General features: G+C 46.7%; 10 protein-coding genes across 10 annotated transcripts; 7 read left to right on the top strand and 3 right to left on the bottom strand.

Moving 5' to 3' along the window:
* Positions 1-81: 81 nt before the first annotated feature.
* N7469_002902 (uncharacterized protein) lies at positions 82-1,069 on the top strand (the record flags this gene model as incomplete). The annotated part of the gene is made up of 3 exons (XM_056641822.1): positions 82-121; positions 207-613; positions 728-1,069. The coding sequence occupies 3 exons, from the start codon at positions 82-84 to the stop codon at positions 1,067-1,069; spliced, it is 789 nt and encodes a 262-aa protein (XP_056504316.1).
* A 408-nt stretch (positions 1,070-1,477) lies between these two features.
* N7469_002901 (uncharacterized protein) lies at positions 1,478-2,416 on the bottom strand (the record flags this gene model as incomplete). Its single annotated transcript, XM_056641821.1, has 1 exon — positions 1,478-2,416. One exon carries the CDS (start codon positions 2,414-2,416, stop codon positions 1,478-1,480), a length of 939 nt encoding a protein of 312 aa, XP_056504315.1.
* Positions 2,417-3,667: 1,251 nt separating this feature from the next.
* N7469_002900 (uncharacterized protein) lies at positions 3,668-4,311 on the top strand (the record flags this gene model as incomplete). Its single annotated transcript, XM_056641820.1, has 4 exons — positions 3,668-3,847; positions 3,925-4,059; positions 4,118-4,245; positions 4,293-4,311. 4 exons carry the CDS (start codon positions 3,668-3,670, stop codon positions 4,309-4,311), a joined length of 462 nt encoding a protein of 153 aa, XP_056504314.1.
* A 440-nt stretch (positions 4,312-4,751) lies between these two features.
* Positions 4,752-6,167, top strand: N7469_002899 (MCT family MFS transporter; the record flags this gene model as incomplete). The annotated part of the gene is made up of 3 exons (XM_056641819.1): positions 4,752-5,040; positions 5,097-5,189; positions 5,248-6,167. The coding sequence occupies 3 exons, from the start codon at positions 4,752-4,754 to the stop codon at positions 6,165-6,167; spliced, it is 1,302 nt and encodes a 433-aa protein (XP_056504313.1).
* An 893-nt stretch (positions 6,168-7,060) lies between these two features.
* Positions 7,061-8,499, bottom strand: N7469_002898 (FMN-dependent alpha-hydroxy acid dehydrogenase; the record flags this gene model as incomplete). Its single annotated transcript, XM_056641818.1, has 3 exons — positions 7,061-7,398; positions 7,459-8,081; positions 8,288-8,499. The coding sequence occupies 3 exons, from the start codon at positions 8,497-8,499 to the stop codon at positions 7,061-7,063; spliced, it is 1,173 nt and encodes a 390-aa protein (XP_056504312.1).
* A 2,021-nt stretch (positions 8,500-10,520) lies between these two features.
* Positions 10,521-11,500, top strand: N7469_002897 (Indoleamine 2-3-dioxygenase; the record flags this gene model as incomplete). The annotated part of the gene is made up of 3 exons (XM_056641817.1): positions 10,521-10,814; positions 10,888-11,316; positions 11,363-11,500. 3 exons carry the CDS (start codon positions 10,521-10,523, stop codon positions 11,498-11,500), a joined length of 861 nt encoding a protein of 286 aa, XP_056504311.1.
* A 1,529-nt stretch (positions 11,501-13,029) lies between these two features.
* N7469_002896 (uncharacterized protein) lies at positions 13,030-14,469 on the top strand (the record flags this gene model as incomplete). Its single annotated transcript, XM_056641816.1, has 5 exons — positions 13,030-13,303; positions 13,401-13,524; positions 13,584-13,693; positions 13,752-14,136; positions 14,190-14,469. 5 exons carry the CDS (start codon positions 13,030-13,032, stop codon positions 14,467-14,469), a joined length of 1,173 nt encoding a protein of 390 aa, XP_056504310.1.
* An 835-nt stretch (positions 14,470-15,304) lies between these two features.
* On the top strand, positions 15,305-17,907 carry N7469_002895 (NRPS-like protein biosynthetic cluster; the record flags this gene model as incomplete). Its single annotated transcript, XM_056641815.1, has 3 exons — positions 15,305-15,748; positions 15,804-16,887; positions 16,970-17,907. The coding sequence occupies 3 exons, from the start codon at positions 15,305-15,307 to the stop codon at positions 17,905-17,907; spliced, it is 2,466 nt and encodes an 821-aa protein (XP_056504309.1).
* Positions 17,908-18,905: 998 nt separating this feature from the next.
* On the top strand, positions 18,906-23,168 carry N7469_002894 (nonribosomal peptide synthase; the record flags this gene model as incomplete). Its single annotated transcript, XM_056641814.1, has 1 exon — positions 18,906-23,168. One exon carries the CDS (start codon positions 18,906-18,908, stop codon positions 23,166-23,168), a length of 4,263 nt encoding a protein of 1,420 aa, XP_056504308.1.
* Positions 23,169-24,339: 1,171 nt separating this feature from the next.
* On the bottom strand, positions 24,340-25,955 carry N7469_002893 (sterol esterase; the record flags this gene model as incomplete). Its single annotated transcript, XM_056641813.1, has 3 exons — positions 24,340-25,697; positions 25,761-25,840; positions 25,921-25,955. 3 exons carry the CDS (start codon positions 25,953-25,955, stop codon positions 24,340-24,342), a joined length of 1,473 nt encoding a protein of 490 aa, XP_056504307.1.
* Positions 25,956-26,012: the final 57 nt, after the last annotated feature.

Here is a 26,012-nt window from a genome sequence, read left to right as displayed (position 1 = left end):
TTCCATATAAAAAGGTGCATACCCCGCGTTTTCGCAAAAGAACAAACCTTTACACTATACTCACTACATAATCTACTCGCAATGTCCACAAACAGGGATTTAGCAGGAAAAGTCGCCATCGGTATGTATAGTCACCACCAACCAACCCTATTAAATCAACCCTCCCAAACCAAAACCTCAAACTAAGAAAAATCTTAAAAAAAAAGTCACCGGTTCAAGCCGCGGTATCGGCGCCTCAATAATCCTAAAATTCGCTTCTAGAGGCGCAAACGTGGCAATAAACTACATAAACTCCAAAGAAGCCGCCGAATCAATCGCAGCTGAAGCCCGTACCCATGGTGTCCGCGCCATAACCCTCAAAGCAGATGTATCCAATGATAACGAAGTGCCCGCGATGTTCGAGACCTTAATGAAAGAATTTGGTCGTTTGGACATCGTCGTGAGTAACTCGGGTATTGAGCATTTCGGGTCCTTGACGCAGGTGACGGGTTCGGATATCGATGCTGTTTTCGCGGTTAATGTTAAAGGGCAGTATTTTGTTGCTCAACAGGCTTTTAAGTATATGGAGGATTTTGGGAGAGTTATGTTGACTTCTTCGATTTCTGCGGTTAAGGTGAGTACTACTCGTTATCAATGAGCTAGTTGTTTGATTTCATTCTGTATTGTTTTTGATATTCCTATTCTGGCTATACCCTATATACCGGGAACCATCAATTAACTCTCCCAGGGCGTCCCCAATCACGCAATATACGCCGCCTCAAAGGCAGCCGTGCAAGGAATGACAAAATGTCTAGCAGTAGACTTTGGACCACGCAATATCACGGTAAACTGCATTGCAGCCGGAGGCGTGAAAACAGACATGTACACTGAAATGGCTGCAAAGTACATTTCTGGCGGGGCAGATATGAATGACGATCAGATTGAAGCTATGTTGTCGAAGTGGTCTCCTCTTGGTAGGGTTGGACTGCCGGAAGATGTTTCGGGCGTTGCTGCTTTGATTGCTAGTCCTGATTCGCAGTGGTTGACGGGTCAGACGTTTCAGGTTTCAGGGGGTGCTTATATGGTTTGAAGTGGATTAAGCGGTTGGAGGTTGGGTTTATGTCTCCTACTCACAGTCAGTGGCTATATGATAATTCGTTGTGTCGATTGTTTACATCGTCTGTCCGGGTGGAGGGAGAGGGTGCCCCCAATTAGTTAGATCGTGTCTACAAAGTGGCATCCATTGCCTTTCGGTATTTTCATACTTCAGTAGTCTTCGCCAGAAACATGTTCACTGGTGGGTTTATGGAGGTGGGTAGATTTAGGAGATCTGTAATACGATATTTTGTCTGCTAAAGTACTTCAAGATACGAGCAAGCATTGGATTCACAGAAAGAAACTGTTCCAAGGAATCTTGTCTATACCAGTCGATCTGTACATACAGTGACATGCCTGGACTGACACTGCTCCTAAATATAGCTAAGTCCAACAAAATATCTCAAAACACACCTTTGTGTTTAGCCATCACATCCTTATATGATAGCGGCTTGCGTCCAGTGAGAGCCTCAACAGTGTTACTAGTCTTAGCCATATAGCCTCGAGCTACCATCTCGCCACAACACAGAAGATCATCAATACATAGCTTCATCGGGATCTGAGAGAAATCTCCTGAAACTGTAGTTGGCAATCCGCGCTTTAGCCAATAATCTTTCATTTCCTCATCCGATACAGTGACGAATTGACCCTGATCTCCAACATGACTGCATATCCACTGAAAGATCTGTTCATCTGTCACAGCCTCCGGACCTGTCACAGTGTAGATCGTGTTGGTCTCGCCACGACCCAAGAGAAGAGCGGCTAGTACTCTACCACAATCTTCACGAGCAACATAAGCACCCGGCACGCCTCCAGAATTCGAAAGCCAGCGGTTCCCACAGAATTTCCAAGACGGAGCAAAGAAATTGGGGATATTATCCAGATACAAGAAATCCCGTTGGATAGTATACTCCAATCCAGAGGCACGGATTAGAGCCTCGGTTTGCTTATGATCCCGAGGCAAGAAAGGCATTTCAGGAGTTGGTGCTGGATCATCAGCACCTACAAACGAGGTATAGCAGATCCGACGTACGCCGCATTGCTTAGCGGCATCGATAACATTATGTGCTTGTTCGTGTCGACGACCAAATGCCCAAGTTGAGATCAACGTCACGGCTTCTGCACCGGCAAAGACACTCTTGAGACTTTCCACATTGTCGTAGCTAGCCGCGGAGATTGTAGCACCTTTCTCTATCCAGCTTTGACGGGTTTCTTTGGGAATTTTGTCGGGATTGGATGTGGTGAAAACGAGAGTGCTGTCCGATGGGACAATTTCCAATGCATAGGAGGCTGCAATGCTGCCGATGTTTCCTCCAACGCCGGTTAGGACATATTTCGGCATTTTCAATATGTATATATATTTTTTTTTCTGGCGATAGGTGGTAGATATACTAGTACAGTCTATGGTACTGGACGAGATAGAGAAACTTGCGTAGATTAAATTGGATACTCGTGGACATGCCATCTTAAATAGAGAAGCTGATCATACTGTTATGAGGGGTCGGAGGGGCTGAGAAGAAAAAATAATAAGCAGACAGTCCAAGAATAGGTCCACTTCTATTCCAACATTGAAATGGACTGACGAAGTGAGTGGACACTATAGAGCTAGCTGCATACGGTGTATGGCCAATTGGGGTGGAGAGTTCAATCGGCAATCGGCGAACCGGTTGGCAAATCGGTAGTTACTCAACTCCATCGGCCTACAAGTATATTTTGTTGCCATGATAGCATTATATGTTGGCAGCTTGCCCAAATATCTGCAAACAATTCACAAAAGTCGGATGAAGTTCGTCAGGTTGTTAGGGATTGGATTAGACGTCAGTACGGTGATGGTTTTAGACATCGCCAAAATCCATCCGACGCAGAACCCAACCAACCCAATCCAAGACTGGGTTTGGGGCCCAATCTTTTCAATTACTGATGGGCTCTGGATTTTGTTACAAATGGAAAATTCACATTGAATTTGGTCTAACAATAAATAGTCAAAGAGAAGTATCATCTTCTGTGAGTGGGAATTTGTTGACGCAGTCTTTTCATGCAAGATACACCTGTCAAAGCAGGACTTATCTTGCGAAAGACGCCTATGGGTCGCTCAATCCACCAAAAGTCGTGGCGTCTACTACCAGGCCTCGTTCCAGCAAATTATTCGTTTCGTCAATGTTGCTAAGTAGGTGAACGGCCTCCCCCAATAAGAACCACGAGAACTGTAATACCAGGTGGTAATTATAATGTTGATTTCAGTATGGAAATTCCGAGGTATCTATCCTCATTCTACAAGATTGGTGATAAGATGACGATACTGAATATACTAACTGGTAGTTATACATCGTACGCGTAAATAATGTCATTAGTTGGCTCATGCGTGCGTGCTAGTATTGATTGTGCATAAAAATGGGCATTCGACGGGATATGTAAAGGTCTAGCTAGTTCTGGTCACAAATCTGCAAGGGATGAAAGTAGGATATCAACGGTCATTCTTGGCAGTCCGTTGTATGTACTCTCTTATAGATCCTCCCCTCCCTTTCAGGCCGACCCAATCTGCAATGACAACAACAATATCATCATCATCATCATCATCATCATCATCATCATCATGAACCTCCGCGCTATCCTCGCGGCATTGTCACTTGACGCACTCGTCGCCTCTGCTGCCGACACTTCGGCCACGGTTAAGGCTCTAGCAAATACTCTGCATATAATGATGGATCTATCCTCGTTGACAGCAGACGCGGCTATTGATATCTTTCCTTCAACAGTGGGCCGCTTTTTATCGGTGAGTGCCCTCTTCATCCCGGCTATTCATTCTTGTTATTCATCTAGGAAGTCTTATTGTACTGAAATTATACCTAGGATGTTATCGGGGGATTTGAGTTGATCACCACAACCGCAGACAACGAAGTTTTGGCACTTTCGATATCGAAGGAAAAAGCCGAGAAAGCGTTGGATGCAAGTATGCAAAAGGATATCTGTGAGAATTATCACGCAGTATGTTTCCCTCTTCTTTTCTTTTCTTTTACCCTTGTTTGACACTGGGACTCAATAGTTCGCCGATGTCTATCGAATTCTCATGGAGATTGTGATTGGAAAAAATGACACTCTCGCCATGGTCTTATTGAATTCTACTACCGCGCCCCCAGACACCCCAGGTCAACTTGAGGACCGTGTGGATGGGTGCAGCAGAGCCATTATGTCCTTGACTCAATTGACTCTGCCTCTAGTTCCGGACTGCGCGAGTAGCATCGCAAATGATCAAGGACGGTACAATGAGACAACCAAGGAACTAAAATCGGTCCTGCATTAGACTTACATTAGGGCTGCAGTAGATAGAATGATTAGAACGGATTTGTGAAAGTGAGACAAAGAAAGTGCTGGCGGGCACCCAAATAGGAAGTTTGAATGCCTTAGGCAGTTTTTGGATCTACATACCAGGGGTTGGTGAATTATTCCGTGTAACTACTTTCTAATTAACTATCTACATATTATTGATTCTGCAGACAAATGTATGTATGTAACCTACCTCCTTGCCTTATCACATCTTATACGGCTAGGGCTGGACCCCTCACGCGCGCTTCTCATTTCCCCGGGGGCCTTATTTCTTCTTCCTGTTGGACGCAACATCGGACGTAGATTCTTTCCCACCATTTTTTCTCTTTCAGATTCATATATACCGTTGAAAAATGGGCACAGTCGAGGAAGACGTCGCTTCCCAAGAAGTGACAAGGATGCCGGCAGAGCGTACAGTGGCAGTCAACGAGTCTGAATTGTACCCTGACGGTGGAATGAAGGCGTGGCTGGTGGTCTTAGGGTCGTGGTGCGCTGCCCTCCCTTCGTTTGGCCTGGTGAATAGCACTGGTGTTTTCGCGGATTGGATTGCAACGCATCAGCTGAGCCAGTACTCCCGCTCCGCTGTGTCGTGGATTTTCAGCGTTCATATTTTCTTCCTATTGATCGGTGGAATTCAGGTTGGTAAGTTATATTTCCCAACCAGGTGTTGGATTAATAAGGAAACTGATGGCGAGAAGGGCCTATATTTGATCGCTACGGAGCGAAGCAGCTGCTTGTCCTAGGCACCATTGGCCTAACAACCGCTGTGATGTCCTTCAGTGTCTCGAAGGGTGAGCCCACAATCCCTTTAGTTAATTTCCCCTTTGTAGTATTAAAGTTTCTGGATAGAATACTACCAATTCATGCTCAGCTTCGGCGTTCTCGGCGGCAGCTCTGCATCAATGCTCTTCACCCCCAGTGTCTCTGTCATAAACCACTGGTTTCAAAGACGCCGTGCCCTCGCAACAGGCATCATCGCCACTGCCGGAAGTATCGGTGGGATCATTTTCCCGCAGATCTTCGACGCCCTCGCACCGAAAGTCGGCTTTGGCTGGGCAATTCGCACTATCGGCTTCATCGCCTTGTTCTTCTGCAGCATTGGCGCTCTTTTCCAGAAATCACGGCGAGAATTCAACAAGAGCACACGAAAGACTATCGACTTCCGAGTTCTCCGTGAGATCCCGTTTACCCTGACAACCGTAGCGATAGTCTTTGCCGACATTGGCGCGCTCATCCCTGTCACGTATCTCACATCGTACGGACACGCAAACTCGATGACAATGCAGCAATCCTATGCGCTGATGTCCATTCTGAACGCAGGCTCCATCCTCGGCCGATTGATGCCCGCCTATGCAGCAGATCGATACGGCCGTTTCAACACAATGGTCGTCACAACCGCCGTCTCAGCAATCTTCACCGTCACACTGTGGCTGAAAAGCGGATCAAATCACGCAGCTATATACAGTTATGCTGCACTCTTCGGGTTCTGGAGTGGTTCGGCAATAGGCCTAAGTCCGGTCTGTGTCGCACAAATTTCCAAAACGGAGGACTTTGGGAAGAGATATGGCACTGCTTATGCGTTCGTGAGCGTGGGAGTGCTTGTGGCGTTGCCAATCGCAGGACAAATACTCAAAGTGCAGACGCATAATGGGGTGGAAGAATATTGGGGATTAATTGTGTTTTGCGGGGTGGCTTATGGGGTTTCAACGGCCTTCTTTGCGTTGGCGAGAGGCTTCAAGACCGGGTGGAAGATCAAAAAGGTCTTTTAGAACGCGAATTTGTATAGTAAAGAGCGACCCATTGCTCTAACTGTACTTGAGCTAGGATTGGAGTTATATATCTGCCTTTGAAGAGCACATTGTATAATTCGTAACCCAGCCCATATCTGTGGATTGCATGAGATGGAAGGTCTTCAAATTTATGATCGATGTATCCTCGGCATTGGCGAAACCTGTTTCGGATTGAGAAATCCCGACCTGAAATACAACTCAACCCATTGGATAGATGGTATACATCTAGAAATCCCATTATCTTCATAATTATTTGACTTTTTACAGTTTTCTATCATGACTTCATAAATTTTGCTAGTTTTATTAATTCAATATCCCACCCAGATGCCAGTATGAATTTTTGGGTAAATCTAGATTCGTTTATTATTATTATTTTTTTAAAAAGCTGAAATGGGAATCCATCTTGAATGTCCAATTTATAATCAAAGATCTCTAGTCCATCAAACATAACCCAAAATGAGTTAGTACTTTGGGTTAGGTTCCGGGTCGGATGGACTCTGCCAATTCCTACTGGCCAAGAGGAAAAATAGAGTTTGATACTAGTAGATGTTAATTAGGGCTAGGTTTTTTTTGCCAGGGTCTTGATATTCTTAATGATAAAAATGCTGTGTATAATGTTGTCGACTTAAGTACGACTAGACATACAGGAATCCAGACAGTTCCCTGGGTGCACTATCAAAACATGACCCTCTTCTCTCGACAGGGTGCTCCAACAGCGGCTGGCTAGAAGTATTTGGGACGGCGAACTTGTATGCCCTTCCACTCCACATCGGCAGATGTCAATATCCCAGGCCTGTGAAATGAAACAGAACGATTCAATGTAACCCTGCTTTCCATCCGCGGAAGGTGCCAATGAAGTAGCGTTGTTTGGCTTAAAGCATGGTCTTCAAGTCCCCAGGATAGCTGATCCTCCTCATACAATCCCGGTTGCAATCAGCAACTGTCCTCATACCAGCCAACCCCATTCCCTGCCACAAATCCGCAAGTAAACACTCAATCACTGATTTTGCGCCCTCTTTACCGCCGATAGCGAGACCATATATAACGGGTCTTCCGACTAGAACGGCTTTTGCCCCAAGACACAATGCCTTGATGACATCTGCCCCCGTTCTCACCCCAGAATCAAACATCACCGTCATTTTATCGCCGACTGCATCAACAATATCTGGAAGCGCGTCCAAAGATCCAATAGCACCGTCAACTTGCCGACCTACAAGCAGCCATCGTGGATCAGCATATGACAGTCTAATGGGATTAGATAGGTACAAACCTCCATGGTTCGAAACAACAAGACCCTCACACCCCGTCTCCAAAGCTCTCCTGGCATCATCCGCATGTTGAATTCCTTTTAGTACAATTGGACCCTGCCAATGCTTTCTCAAAAATTCGACCTGCTCCCAAGTATGCGGTCGATCGTCCAACTCCGACACCCAGGCGTTCGCCGCACCAATAATGTCGTCCTCGATCTTTCCGCCTTTCTTTTCATGTTTAGCTCTAAAAACTGGATCTGAAAAGCCCACATCATTTCCGATTCCCGCATAGAAGGGAAAATATCCCTGGTCAAGATCGGTAGGTCGCCATCCTAACGTCCAAGTGTCGAGGGACACTACCAAAACCGTGAACCCATTCTCTTTGGCTCGTTTGAGCAGTGAGAGTAGGATCTCTTCGTCATGTACCCAGTACAGCTGAAACCACCGATGACCAGCTTGATTGGCTGCAGCGACATCTTCAATTGAGCTGCTGCTTGCCGTACTTAGGGTGTAGGGAACGTCCAATTCCGAGCAGACCTGGGCAACGCCTGTTTCTTTGTCCCTGTGGAAAAGGCCTTGTACGCCTACCGGACCAACAATCAGTGGAGATTTGTACTCTTGGCCGAAGAGGTTGACGGATATACTTTGGTCGTCCATCTGGAAAGAATACATCTTAGTTTTGACAATTCAAGAAGTGAAGTATCCAGCCGATATTGGTCGGAAAAAAAGGGTTGGGTAAGTCGAACCGGTCTCATTACTCTAGGGACTCTGGTATTATTCGAATCAGATACTCAATTTGCCTGGATCCATTCCCCTTTACTTGCCAAAGTCCTAGGGGAAAGAACTTACAATTTCCATTGTCGAAATGCCAACCGATTCGCTTCCATTGTTGACTTCTCCCCGGCCCCGCCGGCAATATAGCTGTAGGCGCGCGAACTGAGAACTTCCCGGGCATGTTTTTCGAGGAGAGTGGGGTTTGTGGTTATAGCAGGAAGTCTGTTTAGATTTGTACCATCGTGGTAAATTTTCGTCTGGTAGCTCCCGAAATTGACCGGTGGCATCTTGTACGATAAAGGTGACAAGGAGGTGGTGAGATATTCGGCCGTGTACAGAGGGTATATCACAGTGCAGAGATGAAGATGTTACTAAAATGAGATGGCTGCTTTGAGCGGCTGCTGGCTGGGACAGGAATGAAAAGTCGGGTTAGCCGATATATATACATGCTCAGAAGGAGTCATTTTTCCGCCCCAATGACGATGATAGCGGTGAGGTCCTCCGCCTTAGTTGGTGAGCTCAGAATACATAGAAATTTTGATCACTGGATATAATGAAACTACGTAAGGGTAGTCGAACAAATGTCTTGGTATTAATCAAGGTGGCTGAGCTGAGTGACTCGTATGTCTGATTCTGCTATGATACTTCAAGCTAGGGCAGCGGCACCAAAGAAGTTGCGTCACAAAATGCCGGGCACGGTAAGAGTATGGGCAATTGCGACAATTGGCAGCAAAGCAAGAACGTCTTGGATCCGACTTGGCGCTGTTGGGAGTTGTCCTCTGCGCCAATTTGAGCACTCAACGAAGAGCTCCTTGCTCAAGAGAATCCGATGTAACGACAGATGCGACAGTTATTTTGTGTGACACAGGGAAAGAAAGGAAAGAAAAGATAAAAAACGAAAAACTACAATAAGATAGGAGGATTGCGAGCGCAAGCAGTCAGCCCTGCATAGGCAAAGCCGCATATTCCAGGGTCTGCCGATATTCCCGATCTACAGCACTTTAATTCATGACCATAGAGGATACTATATTCCTGGAGCTATCACCTGAAATCCTATGTTCGGGATGAGCAGTATGGTTTTTGGCACAGCCTTAGACATTCAACATTGTAACCCCTAGCACAAATATACACAAATGGGAAATATTTTTTTCTACACCCGGCATGCCTCAAATGTCCCCGTTGGGTCTGAATTGGCTATTGCTGATAAATAGAGAATGACGAATGACAGAGGGCTGCATGAGTAGACCAATCCCTGGGTAAACAGAGAATAGCCAGACGCAGCCTCCAAATGTGAAGTGATTGCATACAAGATCCACATTGTGCTGGAGCTTGTGTCACGACAGGCGGAAGCTGCCATTGAGGAATTCTTGACATAACAGCCAGTGAGCAAGGGAGGGTGCTTTCAATGCTTACGAGTCAGACTGGCGGATCAGATTGTCAACGTGTTGCGATCTCTTTCCGTTGGCTATTTCGGCCCCACCCAGTAGCCGCAAACCGTTCTGTATCTCTATTTTTGTTCAACCCCGTGCGTTTTGGTTTGTCTTCCAGACGGGATGGAGACTTCATGTTACACAATGTATCAATCGAACATTGCCCTGGATAATACGTATTGACAATACATTGGTATTCTTGGTCCCGCAGGATAATAGTCGTTGAGAGTGTGGATAAGGCAACAGAGCTAGCCTGTTTGGGAATCTATCAAGCCCTAAGTCCAGAGTAAGAGTAGTAGAAAGCTCTCACCAATCTTCTTAGATATCAATATAACTATTCGTTAGGAGATTTGCGGTGATATGTTAGATGGGTATTTTTTGTGGATGCTTTTTTTTTTTTCATCTTTTTGTCCCATCGCTGCTTCGAACATCCTATGCCGTTTCACTGGCATGCATAGAAATGGCAATTGTATGGGCCCTGCTTTAAGATCCCGCGGAGAATAAGCGTACTGGGAGTAAACTGAGCGTGCTAGGCCGGAATTGAGTCCCTATGCTAGGCTCGGAGGTATACATATGCGGCGTCGCAAGTACTCTAGAAGCGTCCTTCGTTCAGCTGTAGCCGCATACTTTGGCGTGATGGGACGAAGGATCTCCGACAACTTAGTTATGGAGGGGGTAATATGAAGCAACAATATAATGATTTACATTCTGAAATACCGTTAATGTATTACTGCGATTGGCTTCTCGCTGTAAAAAAAAATACCTATTCCTGTCAGAAAGGTTCACAAAACTGAGCTATGCATATGGTACCTAGCGACTGCCACTCTTATCAAGCCCAGAATTCAACGGCGTATACTTTGCCAGTGGGGAAGACAACAATGAAACACTTCCGTGATCTTGACCTTAGTTCTTATTCCTTGTCTTCTGTTTCTGGGTTTCTACCTGAGCGTCCAGCTTTGGAAAGACTTCCAAATCCATACTATGACCATTGGGAAGATCTTAGTCGCAATCTACCGCAACTTGTTGCAAGCGATACCTTGAAGGATAAGCTGGAGCGATTGCCTATCCTATCAACAGCATTGCTAGACTCCGAAGAAGAATGGCGTAGAGCATATGTTGTGCTCTCTTTCTTATCCCAAGGTTATATCTGGAGTGGTGACCAACCGAGAAGGGTGAGTACAGTGAAACTTGTCATCGTTTTAACCAGCCATGGACTGTTTGAAGGAACTGACAACGAGACCGAAGAATCTTCCGATAGCAATCGCTGCCCCTCTCAGAAGGGTGTCCGAATATCTCACCATCATGCCATGCGGGACCTTCGCGGCATACTGTCTCTGGAACGTTATCCCCAGTCCAAAATTTGGAAATCCACAAATCAACCCTGAAGATTTCATCTCAACCTGCACATTCACTGGATCTAAGGAGGAGGAATGGTTCTACGTCATTTCTGTTGCTATAGAGGCACGAGGAGGAAGGCTGATTCCCAAGATACTTGACGCCATCGACGCAGTTAAAGAAAACGACACTCCACGCGTGCGAAGCTTCCTGGAGGCGTTTATCACGTGTGTCGACGGTATCATCTTGGTGTTGGATCGTATGGGCGAGAACCTTTCACAGGAATTCTTCTATCACAGATTGCGTCCCTACTTGCGAGGGGGTAAGAATATGGCTCAGGTGGGACTACCGGATGGAATCTTTTACCCTCTATGTCAATGCGAAGGGGGGAGAGGGGGAGTGGCTAGCATACAGTGGTGGAAGTAATGCGCAGAGCTCGTTGATCCAGTTAATGGATATTACTCTGGGAACTTGCCAGAACGTGGAATTCATCAAAGTACGTCTCGGGATCGAGGAGAGATAAACGACAACTCAGTCAGAACTAACGGGTCCAATTTAGGAAATGAGAAACTACATGCCGGGACCACACAGGGAGTTTCTGGAGCTCATGACAAGCGTGTCGAACATCCGGCCGTACATACTGAGCCTGGGAAATGATTCGGATGTTCGAAGCCTGTATGATAAAGCAGTTCTACGGCTTGCAGCGTTGCGAGACTGCCATCTCCGCGTGGTAGCGAGGTATATACTTATTCCGGCTGGTAAAAAGAACCCGAGCGGACACAGGCAGTTGCAAGAACGTGGAAGGGGGACCGGTGGGACGGATATAATGAAGTTCTTACGGGAAACCAGAAACAATACGTTATCAGCTTGCTGTGAGCAATCCAAGGGTTCTACCGTGGTGCAAACCTATCCGAAAAGATGCGAAACTTGTGGTAGCGGACCGATAGATCGGACAACTCTCATAAAAAAAGCAACTGTCGTTATCAATGAGATCGAGTGTCTGCGGGAAGGAGAACTTGGACTGGAAAAGTGAAGTGCCCCTGTGAATACTGTTCTGTTGGCCTTGTGGCCTTGGCTGTGAGATTACTCAGTAACCAGGAGCTCACCTAGCAGTCTCCGTGCACTGCTGTGGCTGAAAGGGCAGTCGACTTGAGGAAGTAATACTTCATCGAGAGTTCATCACGCAAACCACAGGTGACAATGCCGATGACCAATCCAGCTTTATTTGTGCTATCTTGTGCCGGAAGAGGCACATCTTACAACGAAGCCTCTAGATAGTCGCTTTGTTCTATTTTGGTCTGTTGATAGCCTCTATCCAAGTAGCTAGAATGAAAGACCATTCTCATTGCTCTTGATGCGAGTAAAATATTGGTTAGCCATGGTTACAAACATTCTCCACCACACGGATAGCTCTCCGACCTTTTCTTTCTTCTCTACTACGATTTCCTCGTACATTGTACTTTATGGCTTCCTGGGGCTTCCTGAGCCATATCCCTCACTCTCACCGTATTAGACTATACACATGACGTTAACCCTGATTGCATATTGTATGCGGTAATGATTGTACCCTCGTGACCCAATTTCCGGGTTCTCCAGTATTCCAAATGTCTTGCATACGTAATAAAAGGAATATACGAAATTGTGACAGTACCTGTGTATTAAGTAACGGGAGTTCCTATTTGGAATAAGGATTTGGACAGCCTTACCGCTTGCATTCATGGCAACCACGTAGCATAAAAATCTGGGATGTTTCTTAGGTTGGACCCGACCACTCTTGCAAAGACATGCGGCATGTGCATTAGTTTGCCCGACCTCCCGGGAAGTAAGGGCGCTGGTTATACTTCCTATAGAACCCATGTGCTTGGCTATGGTGAAGGGGCTGCGAATATGCCCTGCATTTGCAGCCGATTTTTGGACACAGTGACTATAAATTTCTTATATCATTTCCTTTGGTAATTGGATACTGGGATCCAGACATCTAACCACATTTAGTTATCAGCAACGGTACTCTCGCCTTTCTTTGACTCAATTGGTCTTTAAAGCACAGGTAAAATGACTCGTGAGAACACCGAAGTAGAACTGCTCGCCTCTCGAATCACACAGCTTGCTCGCAAATATAGCGATGCGACTCATGCAGGTTCCGAGGCCACTGAGATCATTCGGTCTATCTCTGCCACCTGCACGGAGCTCAATGCCGTGGTTAGTTCTCCAGAAACTTGGGTTGAGCGTATAGCTTTATCGTACAATGGCACTGTGGCAATTTGTATTCTACTCGACCTGAATATTTTCCGAATCCTCTTGGAAAATAACGGAAGCGCGTCGTTGAGTACCCTAGTCAGATCTTCGGGCTATTCCAGGGACTTGTTGAGTATAAAAGCCTGCTTGATCTTGCGGTTGGAAACGTCTTTGCTAACTAGTACAAGGATGTGCGCTAAAGGAGGCCGTGGCGCAACATATTCTCGACGAGCCCTCTCTGGATCTATACAAGCTCAACAATCGGTCTGGTTATCTATTGGATGACAATAGCGCGTGCTGGGTGCACTACCTGTAATTAATCCGAGCCGAATGGTGCCTCTGTCTTTAGTAACTAACAATACCGGAATCAGGGCGGATGTGGGCTTAAAGGCAGCAGCATCCCTCCCACAGTATGTTCGTGATAACCGCGGACAGATAGCGGAGGGTCGACACCGGAGTGCTTTCCAGATGGCATATGATAGTGAGTATTTCAGACAAAGTTCGAGGCTTTCCAGAGTACACAGCACTAAAATCTTCAGCTGATGAGCCTTTCTACCAGTACCTACACTCCGTGGACCCCCTTCGTGGCGAACGCTTCGATAAAGGCCTCCAGCGCCATGCTGGGGGAGCCGCGCAGACGAGTATTGAGGACATCTTCGATTTTACCTACTTAAAGCCGGGTGCTGTTCTTGTCGACATTGGTGGAGGCCGAGGGCAACATTCTATTCGAATTGCTAGACGACACCCGCACGTATCTTTTATTATCCAAGACTATGAAAGCACATCCCCGAGTAAGGAAGAGATCGATGATGAGAGCGTATACCGTCGACTTCAATGGCAGCAGCACGACTACTTCAACGAGCAACCCATAAAAGGCGCGGACATCTACATGTTGAGTAATATTCTGATGGACAATACAACGGGGTGAGAGAGTCCAAGTCCATGGCACGGTGTGAGAATTCTAATGAAAAATATAGTGACTGTCGGCGCATTCTAGAAAGAATTGCTGAGGCTATGACTGAAAAAGAGTCTGTTCTCTTGATTGATGACGGTATTGAGCTTGATAACTCGTCTAAAACCCACTCATGTTACGGGAGCTCGATGAATATGCACATGCTGGCGGTTCTGGGCACCCTTTTCCGCACGAGGGAGCAGTGGGAACTGCTGTTCTCACAAATTCCAGGCAGGCTGGAAGTGACCGGTTCTTGGCCTGTGGACGGTGGTAGAGTTATCTTTGAAGTCAGAAAAATGACTTGAAGAGTTCGGTGTAGGGATAGCCTTTGTCACTGCACAAGGGCCCTGTCCTGTTCAGGGCCTCACGGGGTCTCGATTACAATCTGACAGTGAGATATCAGAAGTAATTCCAGATCTAAAAGATTACATCCATTCTACCGTCTAAGGCACGCGTTCAAATTCAATTTGAAGCCTATATCAAAGGACTTCGCACATTTTGTGGTTTCAATAACAGGCAAAAAAAAGTACTTGCTTAGAATGACAGACAGTAGGAGGGATGCTATTCGGTGTAGGATAACATGCAAAGACAACTCTCCTAAAACGGAGATGAATGACCATTTTGCTAAGTTGTTTAATTGAATGTTTAGTTCAGTAGCGAAGATGCGCAATGAAAAGATACAATAATCCAAAATTTGTTATTGACCAGTTGTATCTAAGGCTTGGAATACCTGAATCTTCAATGCGGTGCAACCTGGGAGGTACTTTGGCACTGTAACGTCATGAATATCATTCAAAGTTGCGGCATGGCGGGCCTAATAGTAAGGCGCATGATGCCAGTGCAATCTGCATGCTTGATATGCATGACGAGCTCTTGAAATGCAACATTCCGCCCCCACCTCTGGAAGAGTGAGGAGCGAGGAACCTAGGAGTGAGCGATTTAAACAAGTTCACCTGAATCAGCGGTGAGTTGCAATGATATAACCAGACCTGCCTTTATGGGGGCATGGGGCCTGTAGATTTATGGGCTATTGAGTAACCAACAAAGAACGATTTTTTGCTTTTTTTGGGGGTAAGCATTTCACGTCGCTCAACTACATCCAGTGCTGTCAACCAAAGCATTTATTTGCAGTTTTGCAACATGTCAGAGGTGGAAGCGATGGAAGCCGAAACCTGTGTCTTCCCTGTCAGTAACAGGGAGATAGCTCAGGATGGGGAAGTGTTCCAGAAAGTCTCAATGGGGAGTTTTCCACTGCCAGCAGGGTTCGACGATATTAGTCAAGACGGCATGTCCTCTGTCTTTCTTCTCGCATGGGCTTTGGTGCTGCGCAGGTTCACGGATATGGACAATGTACGTTTTTTTGTTCACAATATCGCGACAGACAATACCACGGAATGCAGTCCTCAGATCTTGGAAGCAAACATTCGCCCAGAAGTCACCGCTGGAACGTTGCTCGGGGAAAAGCCTTACAAGATGAAACAGTGGCAGACGGCTTCTGCTTCCAAAATGAATACTGCTGTTGTGTTTCAGGACGAAGCGAGAAGGACCGAAGGCGATATTCTCCCATTGATATCTAAATACCAGGTATGAATGTATTTCTCTATTGAAGAACCCATGAAGGCCTAACTTAAACCAACAGCATTACGATCTCGTGGCTGTGACCCGAGTCAGCGGGAGTGTTCTTCAGACAGATCTATACTACCGAGCAGTTGTAATGTCAAAAGCCCGAGCAAAACGCCTAGCGGACAGTTTGGCACAAGCTATCAGATGTCTGGCAGAGAACCCAGAGCAGAAAGTTCGTGATATGGCATTGTGTGGACCTGAAGATTACCAACAAATTGCGCAATGGAACAGTACGCCAAAGTCTGACACAACACATGATTTTATGGACGACATCATATCGCAGAATGCAAATAGCAGACCTATGGCAATAGCTGTGCACTCCTGGGACGGCGAACTGACATACGCTGAGTTGAATGACTTGGCTTCAAGACTCGCGGCTCATTTGCAGTCCCTTGGTGTCAAGCAAGGCGACCTGGTACCACTGTGCATGGAAAAGTCACTCTGGGCTATTGTCTCTGTGTTAGCCGTGATAAAATCAGGGGCAGCTTTTGTGCCACTTGAAGCCTCACAGCCGATTAAACGGCTCGAGGGAATTATTGCTCAGCTCAAGGGCGGCGTCATTATAGCCTCACCTCAACATGCTGCGGGCTTATCAAACACGGGAAGAAGGATATTGGCTGTAAGCGGAGCGGATATGGAGAAGCTGCGTTGCTTGGATCATGCTATTCCCCACCGTGAGCCGACAGACATGGCATATGTCCTTTACACCTCCGGAAGTACAGGAGCTCCTAAAGGGTGTGTTATGGAGCATCAAGCATTAACGGGATTCGCGAGGCACGTCGAGCCGCTACAAGTCAATAGTAACAGCCGCGTGTTGCACTTTGCCTCCTATGGGGTGCATGCCTCTCTCGTGGAGATCTTTTGTTCTCTTGCGGCTGGTGCGACACTCTGTATTCCCTCCGATCATGAGCGAATGAATGATCTTTTGGGTGCCATGAACCGCATGGGTGTTACATGGGCCATACTGACACCTTCGACATTGAAGTCACTTGATACTTCGGGGCTGAGCACCGTGGAAATTATACTTATTGGAGCGGAACCCATTCCAAAAAATGCATACGAGGTCCTCCAGGGTGGCTTTCGGTTGCTTATAGGGTACGGTATGACGGAATGGGGGGGGGATTTTGACGGCCCAGGGTGAAGAAAAAAGAGAAACGAAAAACATTGGCAGTGCATTTCTAGGAAAGACTTGGCTCGTCGAGCCTCATGATCACCACCAACTCGCTCCAGTTGGTGCAGTGGCTGAGCTGCTAATCGACGGTCCATATTTAGGTCGTGGATACTTGGGTGACCACGGCAAAACATCGGAGGCCTTCATTGTGAACCCGTCATGGCTCACACATTTTGGTATAAAGCCCGATTCTGAAAGAAGATTCTACAAGACAGGGGATCTTGTTCAATACGACGATGATGGCACCCTTCGATACATTAGCAGGAAGGACAATCAAGTCAAGCTGCGTGGATACCGCATTGAACTAGGAGAGGTTGAGCATCATCTCCGTCAATGCTGGGACTGCGCTGAGGAAGTTATACTTACCGATGTGGTTACTCCAGAGGACAGCTCTATAATGCCATCATTGATAGCATTTATCGGAGGAAAAGAGGCGCATATGGCTAACAAGCCCGTGACAGCTACAGACTCCTCGTTCATGCTTCCCGATGAACAATTTAGAAGGAGAGTGTTGGTGACAAATTCCAAACTGCGGACGGTTCTACCATCTTATATGGTACCAACCATCTATATTCCTCTCTTACACGTACCGATGACATTTTCTAGAAAGATTGATCGGAGAGCTTTGAGGAGACAGGCAGCCATGCTTGACCAAGACCAACTTTTGTTGTATAGGATTGGAGATCAGAGCGACACGGCCGAGAAAGCCAAGCCGAGATCAAATGCTGAAAAGGCTCTTCATCGCATGTTTGCTCTGCTACTCAACCTTGATGAAGCAAAGATTGGAGTCAATGACAGTTTCTACGATCTCGGTGGGAATTCAATTGGGTCAATGCAGCTTGTATCTATGTGCCATGCAGAAAACATGACATTGACTGTGGAAAGTCTATTTGAGAAGGAAACTATAGCGGAACTTGCTGCTACTATCGAAGGCAATAGATGTGGATAGAGTATCCTGAGCTAGATACATGAGCGGAATACAATACCAGTTATATCAATTATCAATCACACGGATTTCTGTAGAAAATTCTCATTACATTTGGCGAAAGGCCGCTAGTGGGAGATGAGCTAAGAATCTAGCTGAGAGGATCAACCAACGAAAGAAGGGAAGGGAAGACAAGAAAGAGGGATAGCAGGACAACAGTGAAACCGAGTGAAGGGGGAAGAATGTAGTAGTTGAAGGGAAGAGGGAAAGATAACGCCAAATGGAGACTGTCTGCTGTGAGACAATGGTAAAAGGGCTACAGTGTATGCGTATTGTCTAGGTACGTACATGACAGTAAATTAACACTTACACTCCTATTACACTATGAGAACACTGCAGCATAGGTATTTTTTTATGCCCAGACAGGAATGCAGGAAGTATTGGTCATCTTTTTCTACTTTCAGATTAGAATATACCCATGACCATATCCATGATACCATATGCTGTGAAACCAACAACCGTAGAATGGATCGAGCTCCCCTTGCCATGAGCTTGCAGCTGTGAGTTCGAACTGCTGAAGGAAATGGACTAGCGTAGGCAACTACAAGGTCTAGACTAGTAGTTTAGACCTTTGGCCTTGGGTAGCTACCAACTATAATGTATACTTTAATACCCCGTGCGCAACATGCTTGATGGTAAATATTGGATACATGTGTCCTTGCATGCCGAGGGAAGGTTGTATAGCTACATACCACAATGTGCGCATCTGCGGTGTGCAATCCACGTAAGACAGTATCAAATGGTCAAGCAGGAGTGTTCGATCAGAATTTGCAAGCTTTAAAGTGGCATAAGCATCCAGCTCAAGCTATCCATGAGGAGCCATAGAGTGCTGTCCATCCTGATTAATTCGCACCAAAATATTTTCATCTGTTCTAAAGTTGTCAAGCAATACGTACTGCTTATAGGCATTTTTCTTCAGCATAAATTGCAATCAAACCAGACATATATCGAGTCACTTCACTATGGCGGAAAAGAATTCTCAGGCTCAGGCCTTCGAACAGAAGCACAAGATGTCGCCCGTACAGTCCCGACTCTGGTTTGCAGAACAATACATGAACGACCCCACGCAGTCGAACATGGCAGTGTCCTACAAAACGAGAGGCGATTTCCAGATTCAACAGTTTAAGATAGCACTTAAACGAGTCATTGATCGCCACAAGTCCCTTCAGACTGCATACTTCATGGACCGTGATACAGGGCAATTGATGCAGGCTGTGCGTTCTGAGGCATTGCCGTATTTCGAATACATCGACGAAGCTGACGAGACATTGTGTATGCAAAAACTCGACCAAGCAAGGCAGAAGATATGGCAGCTAGAAAATGGTGAAGCTTTCCGTGTTTCGGTCTTGAACATGGGAAATGCGGACTACAGAATAATATTTTACTTTCACCACTTGGCCATTGACGCGTATAGCTGGTCAGTCTTTATGAAGGATCTCAACTTGGCCTACCAAGGGAAGGATTTCCCGCCAATGCCTCCGTCATATACCGACTATTCAGAGGCACAGAATCGGGCTGTCGAGGCAGGAAAATTTGATCGAGAATTGGAATATTGGAGACAGAACCTGACACCACTTCCCGAGGTGACTCCGTTACTCCCTTTCGCACGAGTGAAAGCTCGAGCTGCAACAAAGGACTTTCGGAGTCATACCACTACGACTATCCTCGATTCAAAATGTACGGAGCAGGTTAAAGCCGTCTCACGAAGCCTACGAGGGTCTCCGTTCCATTTCCATCTGTCTGTGATTCAGGTGCTGCTGTGTCGTTTGTTGGGTACGAAGGAGTTGTGCATTGGCACAACCGATGCTGGGAGATCTGATTTCCGCTTCGCAAATACAGTAGGGCTCTTCGTGAATACGCTGCCTCTTCGTTTGCGAATCGAGGATGGAGATGACTTCAATGCGTTATTCCGGCGAACTGCAGGCACTGCAATCTCGGCATTGAGTAATTCGGCAGTGCCGTTTGGTCTCATTACAGAGCAACTAAATGTTCCTCGCTCCTCATTAAGCACACCGGTATTTCAAATTATGGTGAACTATCGTGCGGGCGAGGTAATGCAGCTGCCAATGGGCGATGTTTCTTTGGAGTATACGGAGGCCGTCCAGGCGAGATCTCCATATGATATGACCATAAACATCACGCCTTCAATTACGGGGGCGTGGATGCTCGAGGTTGTCAGCCGCAACTACATATATAGCCCAGAAGGCGCACAGAGGTTTACAGACATATATTCTCATCTTCTGCAACAAATCTGCGACAATCAATCTCTTTCCGTTGGGAGCTACTCTCTATTTTCTACGCCACTCATTGACGATGCTCGTCGTCTCGGACAAGGGGAGACCTTGGACAACGACTGGCCCGAGACACTGGTTGAGCGGTTTGACAATGTTGCAAGGGAGCATAAAGACGCCGTTGCGGTTACTGATGCTTCAGGACCCCACAGCTATGCAGACCTGGCGTCTTTGGTAAATTTAATAGCTGATGCGCTGCTCAAAATGGGTGTTGAGCTCGAAGCACCAGTTGCAGTCCTCTGCGAGCCATCTCTACAAGCGATAGCCGCCTTGATAGCTGTCCTTCGAGTTGGAGCAGTTTATGTGCCAGTGGATATCAGTCTTCCGGCGGAGCGTCAAACATCAATCATCGCGGACTGTGAACCAAAAGTGCTCCTTTGTCAAACTACAACCATGGAAACTGCAAAGACCTTGACGGGGTATGAGGTCTACCTCGACATCGACAGCATTGACCCATCGCAGCCCACGGCACCTGCACCCAATCGAGGAAAATCAACATCACTTGCCTTCATTCTGTACAGCAGTGGATCCACCGGAAAGCCAAAAGGAATTATGCTTGCACAGGGCATGTTTAGGAACTGGATGCCCGCCCAAGCAAGAACTTTTCAATGCCAACCCGAGACAGTACTGCAGCAGAGTTCACTCGGGTTCGACATGTCCATCGCCCAGATGTTCTTAGCTCTTGGGTTTGGCGGGAACTTGGTGATAGTACCTCGAAACCTTCGCTTCGACCCGATAGGCATTTCACGGTTAATGGTGGCAGAACAAGTGACCGTGACATTTGGTACGCCCGCAGAATACACCATGCTTCTTCGCTATGGGGCTGATTATTTGACCTTACACCGGTCTTGGAAACATGTCTATGTCGGTGGCGAACTTGTGACCGACCACCTGATCACGGAGTTCCATCAACGCTTGGGTCATTACTGCCCAAAAATTACCATTGCCTATGGTCCCACCGAGGCTGGAGGTGTCGTATGCACTCGACCATTATCTGGGAAAGAGGATACAATCATGGAAGGGAATGTGGGCAAGCCTTTCCCAAACACAGCCCTGTACATTATAGACGATGAACTAAATCTGCTCCCACCTGGCTTTTCTGGAGAGATTTGTGTCGGGGGTGGGGTGGTGGGATTGGGATACCTGGATACCTCAATGGCTGAAGGGAAGTTCATCGACAACCCATTTGCTTCCGCAGATTATCGAGCTCGCAGGTGGACAAGGCTTTACCGGACCGGTGATCAGGGCAAATTACTGGAAGATGGATCACTGTTCTTCATGTCCCGTCTAGCCAGTGAATCAGTGATCAAGCTTCGGGGAGTACGCGTCGATCTGGAAGAAGTATCTCACTTTGTCTTAAAAGTAGCTGGTGGTCTACTATCAGACGCAGTTGTCTCTGCAAGAGGGCAGAACGAATCCCAATTTCTTGTTGCATATGTCGTTCTAGCCCCGGGTCAGGCTGTCAATGATGTTGAACTTGAGGCTATAGCTGCCAATCTTCCCCTGCCTCAGTCAATGCGTCCAAGTATTGTTGTGCCGCTTGATAGGATACCTATGACACCGAATGGAAAAGTGGATAGAAAGAAACTCGCTGCGCTTCCATTACCAGAGGTTAACACCGCGTCCAAAGGCGACCAGACATTCACACTCGCAGAGGCCGAGCTTAAGATGCACTGGGAGGATGTCTTGTATCAGACGGCCCCCGCAATGCCCATTAGCCCTAAGTCTGATTTCTTTGCTGTAGGTGGGACTTCAATCCTTCTTGCCAAGTTACAAGGTACGATACGGCAATCAGCAGACATCACCATCCCGCTGGCGGAGCTGTTCAAGGCTTGTACCTTAGACAAGATGGCCGCTCTGCTGAGCTCGAAGAAATCCGAAATAAATGACGACACAATTGACTGGGACGAGGAAACAAAAGTCCCCGACAGTTTCACTCAGTACTCTCGCACTCAGCCGAGTATTTGCCGCCCATCGATGCCTCAAGAAGTCCTCCTGACTGGTGCCACGAGCTTCATCGGGAAAGCCATCCTCGCATCCCTTCTCGAATCGCGCACAATCACCAAAGTCCATTGCATCGCCGTCCAGCCGGAAAAATCTTCCGAGTTGCCCTCGTCTGACCGAATCGTCATCTACCCTGGTCATCTAACAGATCCTCTCCTCGGCATTCCCAAAGAAACATTCATGGCATTCCACTCAACAGTAGACTTGATCATCCACGCCGGTACGTTCGGCAACTGTATGAACCGGTATTCTTCACTCCGAGTGCCCAATTTCCATTCGACTATTCTCCTTGCGGAGTTGGCCGCCCGAGCTCATATACCGCTGCACTATATCTCCTCCAACAGAGTGACACTTTTCTCTGGGAAGGCGAGCTATCAACCGAAATCATTATCTGCTTATCCACCGCCGAATGATGGATCCGAGGGCTTCGTCGCTGCTAAATGGGCTAGCGAAAAATTTCTTGAATCCCTGTCAAAGGAGATTGGAGTAAACGTGTGTATTCATAGACCATGCTACGTGATCGGTGAGAATGCACCAAGCACAGACACGGTGAACGCCGTTATCCGTTATTCAAGGGAGCTTAAGGCCGTCCCAGAACTCGAGAAGATGGACGGGTATTTTGATTTTCGGCAGGTTGAAGCAGTGGCAGATGAGATTGTGCAAACAATCTTTGCTTGGCAGTCTGGTCAAACGTTGAAATATGTACACCATTCGAGTGGGATAAAGGTTCCCATACAGGAACTGGGTGATCATTTGACGAAATTACATGGCGGAGTTTATAAGAGACTGAGTACGCTGGAGTGGATCAGACGTGCTACCGAGATAGGCATGGAGGTGATTGTAGCCAAGTTCATGGAGGCTGTGATTGAGACCGGAGAGGCTAGATCGTTTCCGTTCTTAGAGGACGAAAAATATGCATCTGGGGTATAGATGCGAGGGTTTCTAATCGATTCCTGTTATCAAACAGCTGTATTTCTCTATGGGGTGAGTAAATAGTTTCACGCACTCAGCCATCCTGCACCAGCATGCAAACTTCTGGACACTAGAAGGATAGTCGACACAAAATACATTTTCGGTGGCAATAGCTCTCATTAGGCATCTGCATAGTAGCCCAAGAAGCATATAGAACCCACCCACATGGATTGGGCTTTGAACTAGACATCGCCAAACCCATCCGACTCCAGTCCCAGTCAAACCCAACCTCGGGCTTGGATCCAATTATTCAGCCAATCGATGGATTATAGGTTATTGGTCAGAATCCAAAATATATTATTGAATGGCCATGATAGTATGAAGAGAACACACAATGGTTGTAACAGTCTCAGGCAAAGGAAGAAATGAAACCCCATTCAATTTGGGTGATGCTACTGGAGAGTTTCAAGCGGAGGAAGAAAAGAAAAAAGCGTAAATGAGTAGCGGCTTCCGTCATAAGCTGTGCCTGCGTCACCCTATGTCTGCTCTTCATCACGCAGTGTTTGCCCCTTCACAGTGTTTACCACTGTGCTAGGGTATCGCCCGATCAGCTGACCGTCCCCCGCATTTATTCATAGCTGGATTCCAAAACCAACCTTTTGTATGTAATACATGAAGTAATGTAAAAAAGTATGCAAGTTTTATTTCATTTTTTGTTCCGGATTCTGGATGGACTTTTTAGATTGAGACTGTTGATCCATCACATGGATGATATGATCACTTGGATCGAGTGTTTCAACCCAAAATGGGGCTTGTCGGTGTCTAATGTCATCTGATGTAACGAAATATACAAAGGCAAAAATTCCATTGCCAATTACTTTTACAGCTCATTCAACTCACATACAAAAAGCAATCTAGATAATGCTTGATATCTAACTAAAGGAAAGTCGAAAGTATCACTGGGTTGAGATATGAACAGAATGCCCAGTCTGTTCTGTTGAAGAAAATTGAAATTCGGCCGTACGCCGGTGACACTACCGTCAAACCACTCTTTCGGTACAAGAAGATATGTATCATGTAGCACATGCTTTCAATTCAGATGATGGGGTATGTAAGAATAATCAACTATATTATTTACAAAATGACGTATGTGAGAATTAGATCACAAGACAAACATTTGCCAGTATGCTCAACGAGTTCCATTAAAAGCCGGGTCCTTTACTCGGACTCGTTGGACAGAAGTGTTCGAGGAACGACTATCAGTTGAAACGCGGCCATCAAGTAGCTTCGAGTCAGTCTCAGAGGCAATAGCTTCGCGACTATGAGTCTTAAGCGCATCGAAGACATGGCCGAAGACCTGACGATCGACATCTGATGCCCACAAGAAGTCGAGATGCTCATAGGTGGCAATGGCCTTTGCCATAGTACTGCGCGGAAGACCTTGCAGCATAGTGTTTATGTCAACGAGGCTGTCACTGTCGCCGTAGAGTAGCACGATAGGCGTCTTGATATTCCGAGTCGGGTACTTAACCGGCTTGTAGAACCGCTCGCTGTCGACAATGCTGAAAGGGGCATAAAGTTCGTCATCATAAAATTGAAAATTCTTGTTCCGAATGATTTGAAACCAGTGAACAACAGATTTCGTGCTCGTGAATGAGTAAAGGTGAAGATATGCAGCAAGCTTCTGTGTGCGGGTAATGTTACGGCAGCGCCAGTTGAACAAAGCTGCCAGCGCCGTGTCAATGATACGAACAAATATCGGCGGATAGAGAATGGTTTGCCACATGGTTGTCGAGGAGAGAATGCTTCGTCGACCAAAGAGTAAGAATAGAAAGTCCGGAGAGGCTTTCATGAGCGAATCAACAATCCGGTTACGAAGACCCGAGGGGGCCATTGCGGGAGCCAGGGCGACAAAGACGTCAATCTTCTGATTGAGCAGAGGGTGTATAGACAGAGTTGCGAATGCTTGAGCGGTGCCCTGAGAGAACCCGATATATGACAATGAAGGTTGGCCTGTCACTTCAAGAATATATTCGATGCTGTTGGGGATATCGTGAAACGCGAACTGATCGATCGAAAAATCCCAAAACTCATTCGAGCCCGGTGAGTGATGAACTGACTTCTTCGAATATTTGTTGCCTCGGTTGTTACCCAGCCAAACGTCGTATCCTTTCTCAACTAACTGGAATGGAAGACATCGTTGCTCATCAGTCAAGGCAACCCAAACCTCACTAGACATAAGCAGGCCATGATGAAGATAAACGACTTTCTTGTTGAGACCACCGGGGCCTTGGTTGACGCGAATGCCCTCTTCGCCTTTGCGGTATGCTAATCGGTGTAATCCGAGAAGGTATCCGTCTCCAGTCTGAACGATATGCTCCTCCGCCTCGTATCCGAAAAGTGCGCAGATGTCTGTAAAGTCAGATGCCTCAGCTACTGAACCGGCAAAAATCTCCTCAGCGGTTCTCTTTTCGCGCGTTTCGGTAGGAAAAAGGGCGTTGAAAAGTGCTTTTGATTGTCCATAGCAGAAGCGGATGATCGGTGTAGCTATAGTATCTAGTCAGTGGCAGGGCCTCCATAGCGAGTTACCAATTAGACAGTTTTACTCACGCAGACAAAAGGTGATCAGGTGAATGACCGTCTCGAGTAACACAAGGACCAAGGATCCAAATAGTGCCAGGTACTCGAACCTGTGAGAGTTCTGTGTTAGTTTGCCACGGGCATAGTGACGTTGCCCGGTACCTTGCAGGTAAACCAGGAAGAATCATACCAAAATAGCCTCCCAATCAGAGGGACCCTCGCCATAATGAGTTGTGACCCAGTCACTTTTTATACATATGTTCAGCAAAGCCTACGTATATC

The sequence above is a fragment of the Penicillium citrinum genome (genome assembly GCF_028827155.1).
Source record: "Penicillium citrinum strain IBT 23319 chromosome Unknown utg000002l:1.0-3833315.0:1.0-3834789.0, whole genome shotgun sequence".
Taxonomy (NCBI): domain Eukaryota; kingdom Fungi; phylum Ascomycota; class Eurotiomycetes; order Eurotiales; family Aspergillaceae; genus Penicillium; species Penicillium citrinum.
The sequence above is the reverse complement of the archived record's forward strand: the minus strand, read 5'-3'. Positions and strand labels throughout refer to the sequence as shown.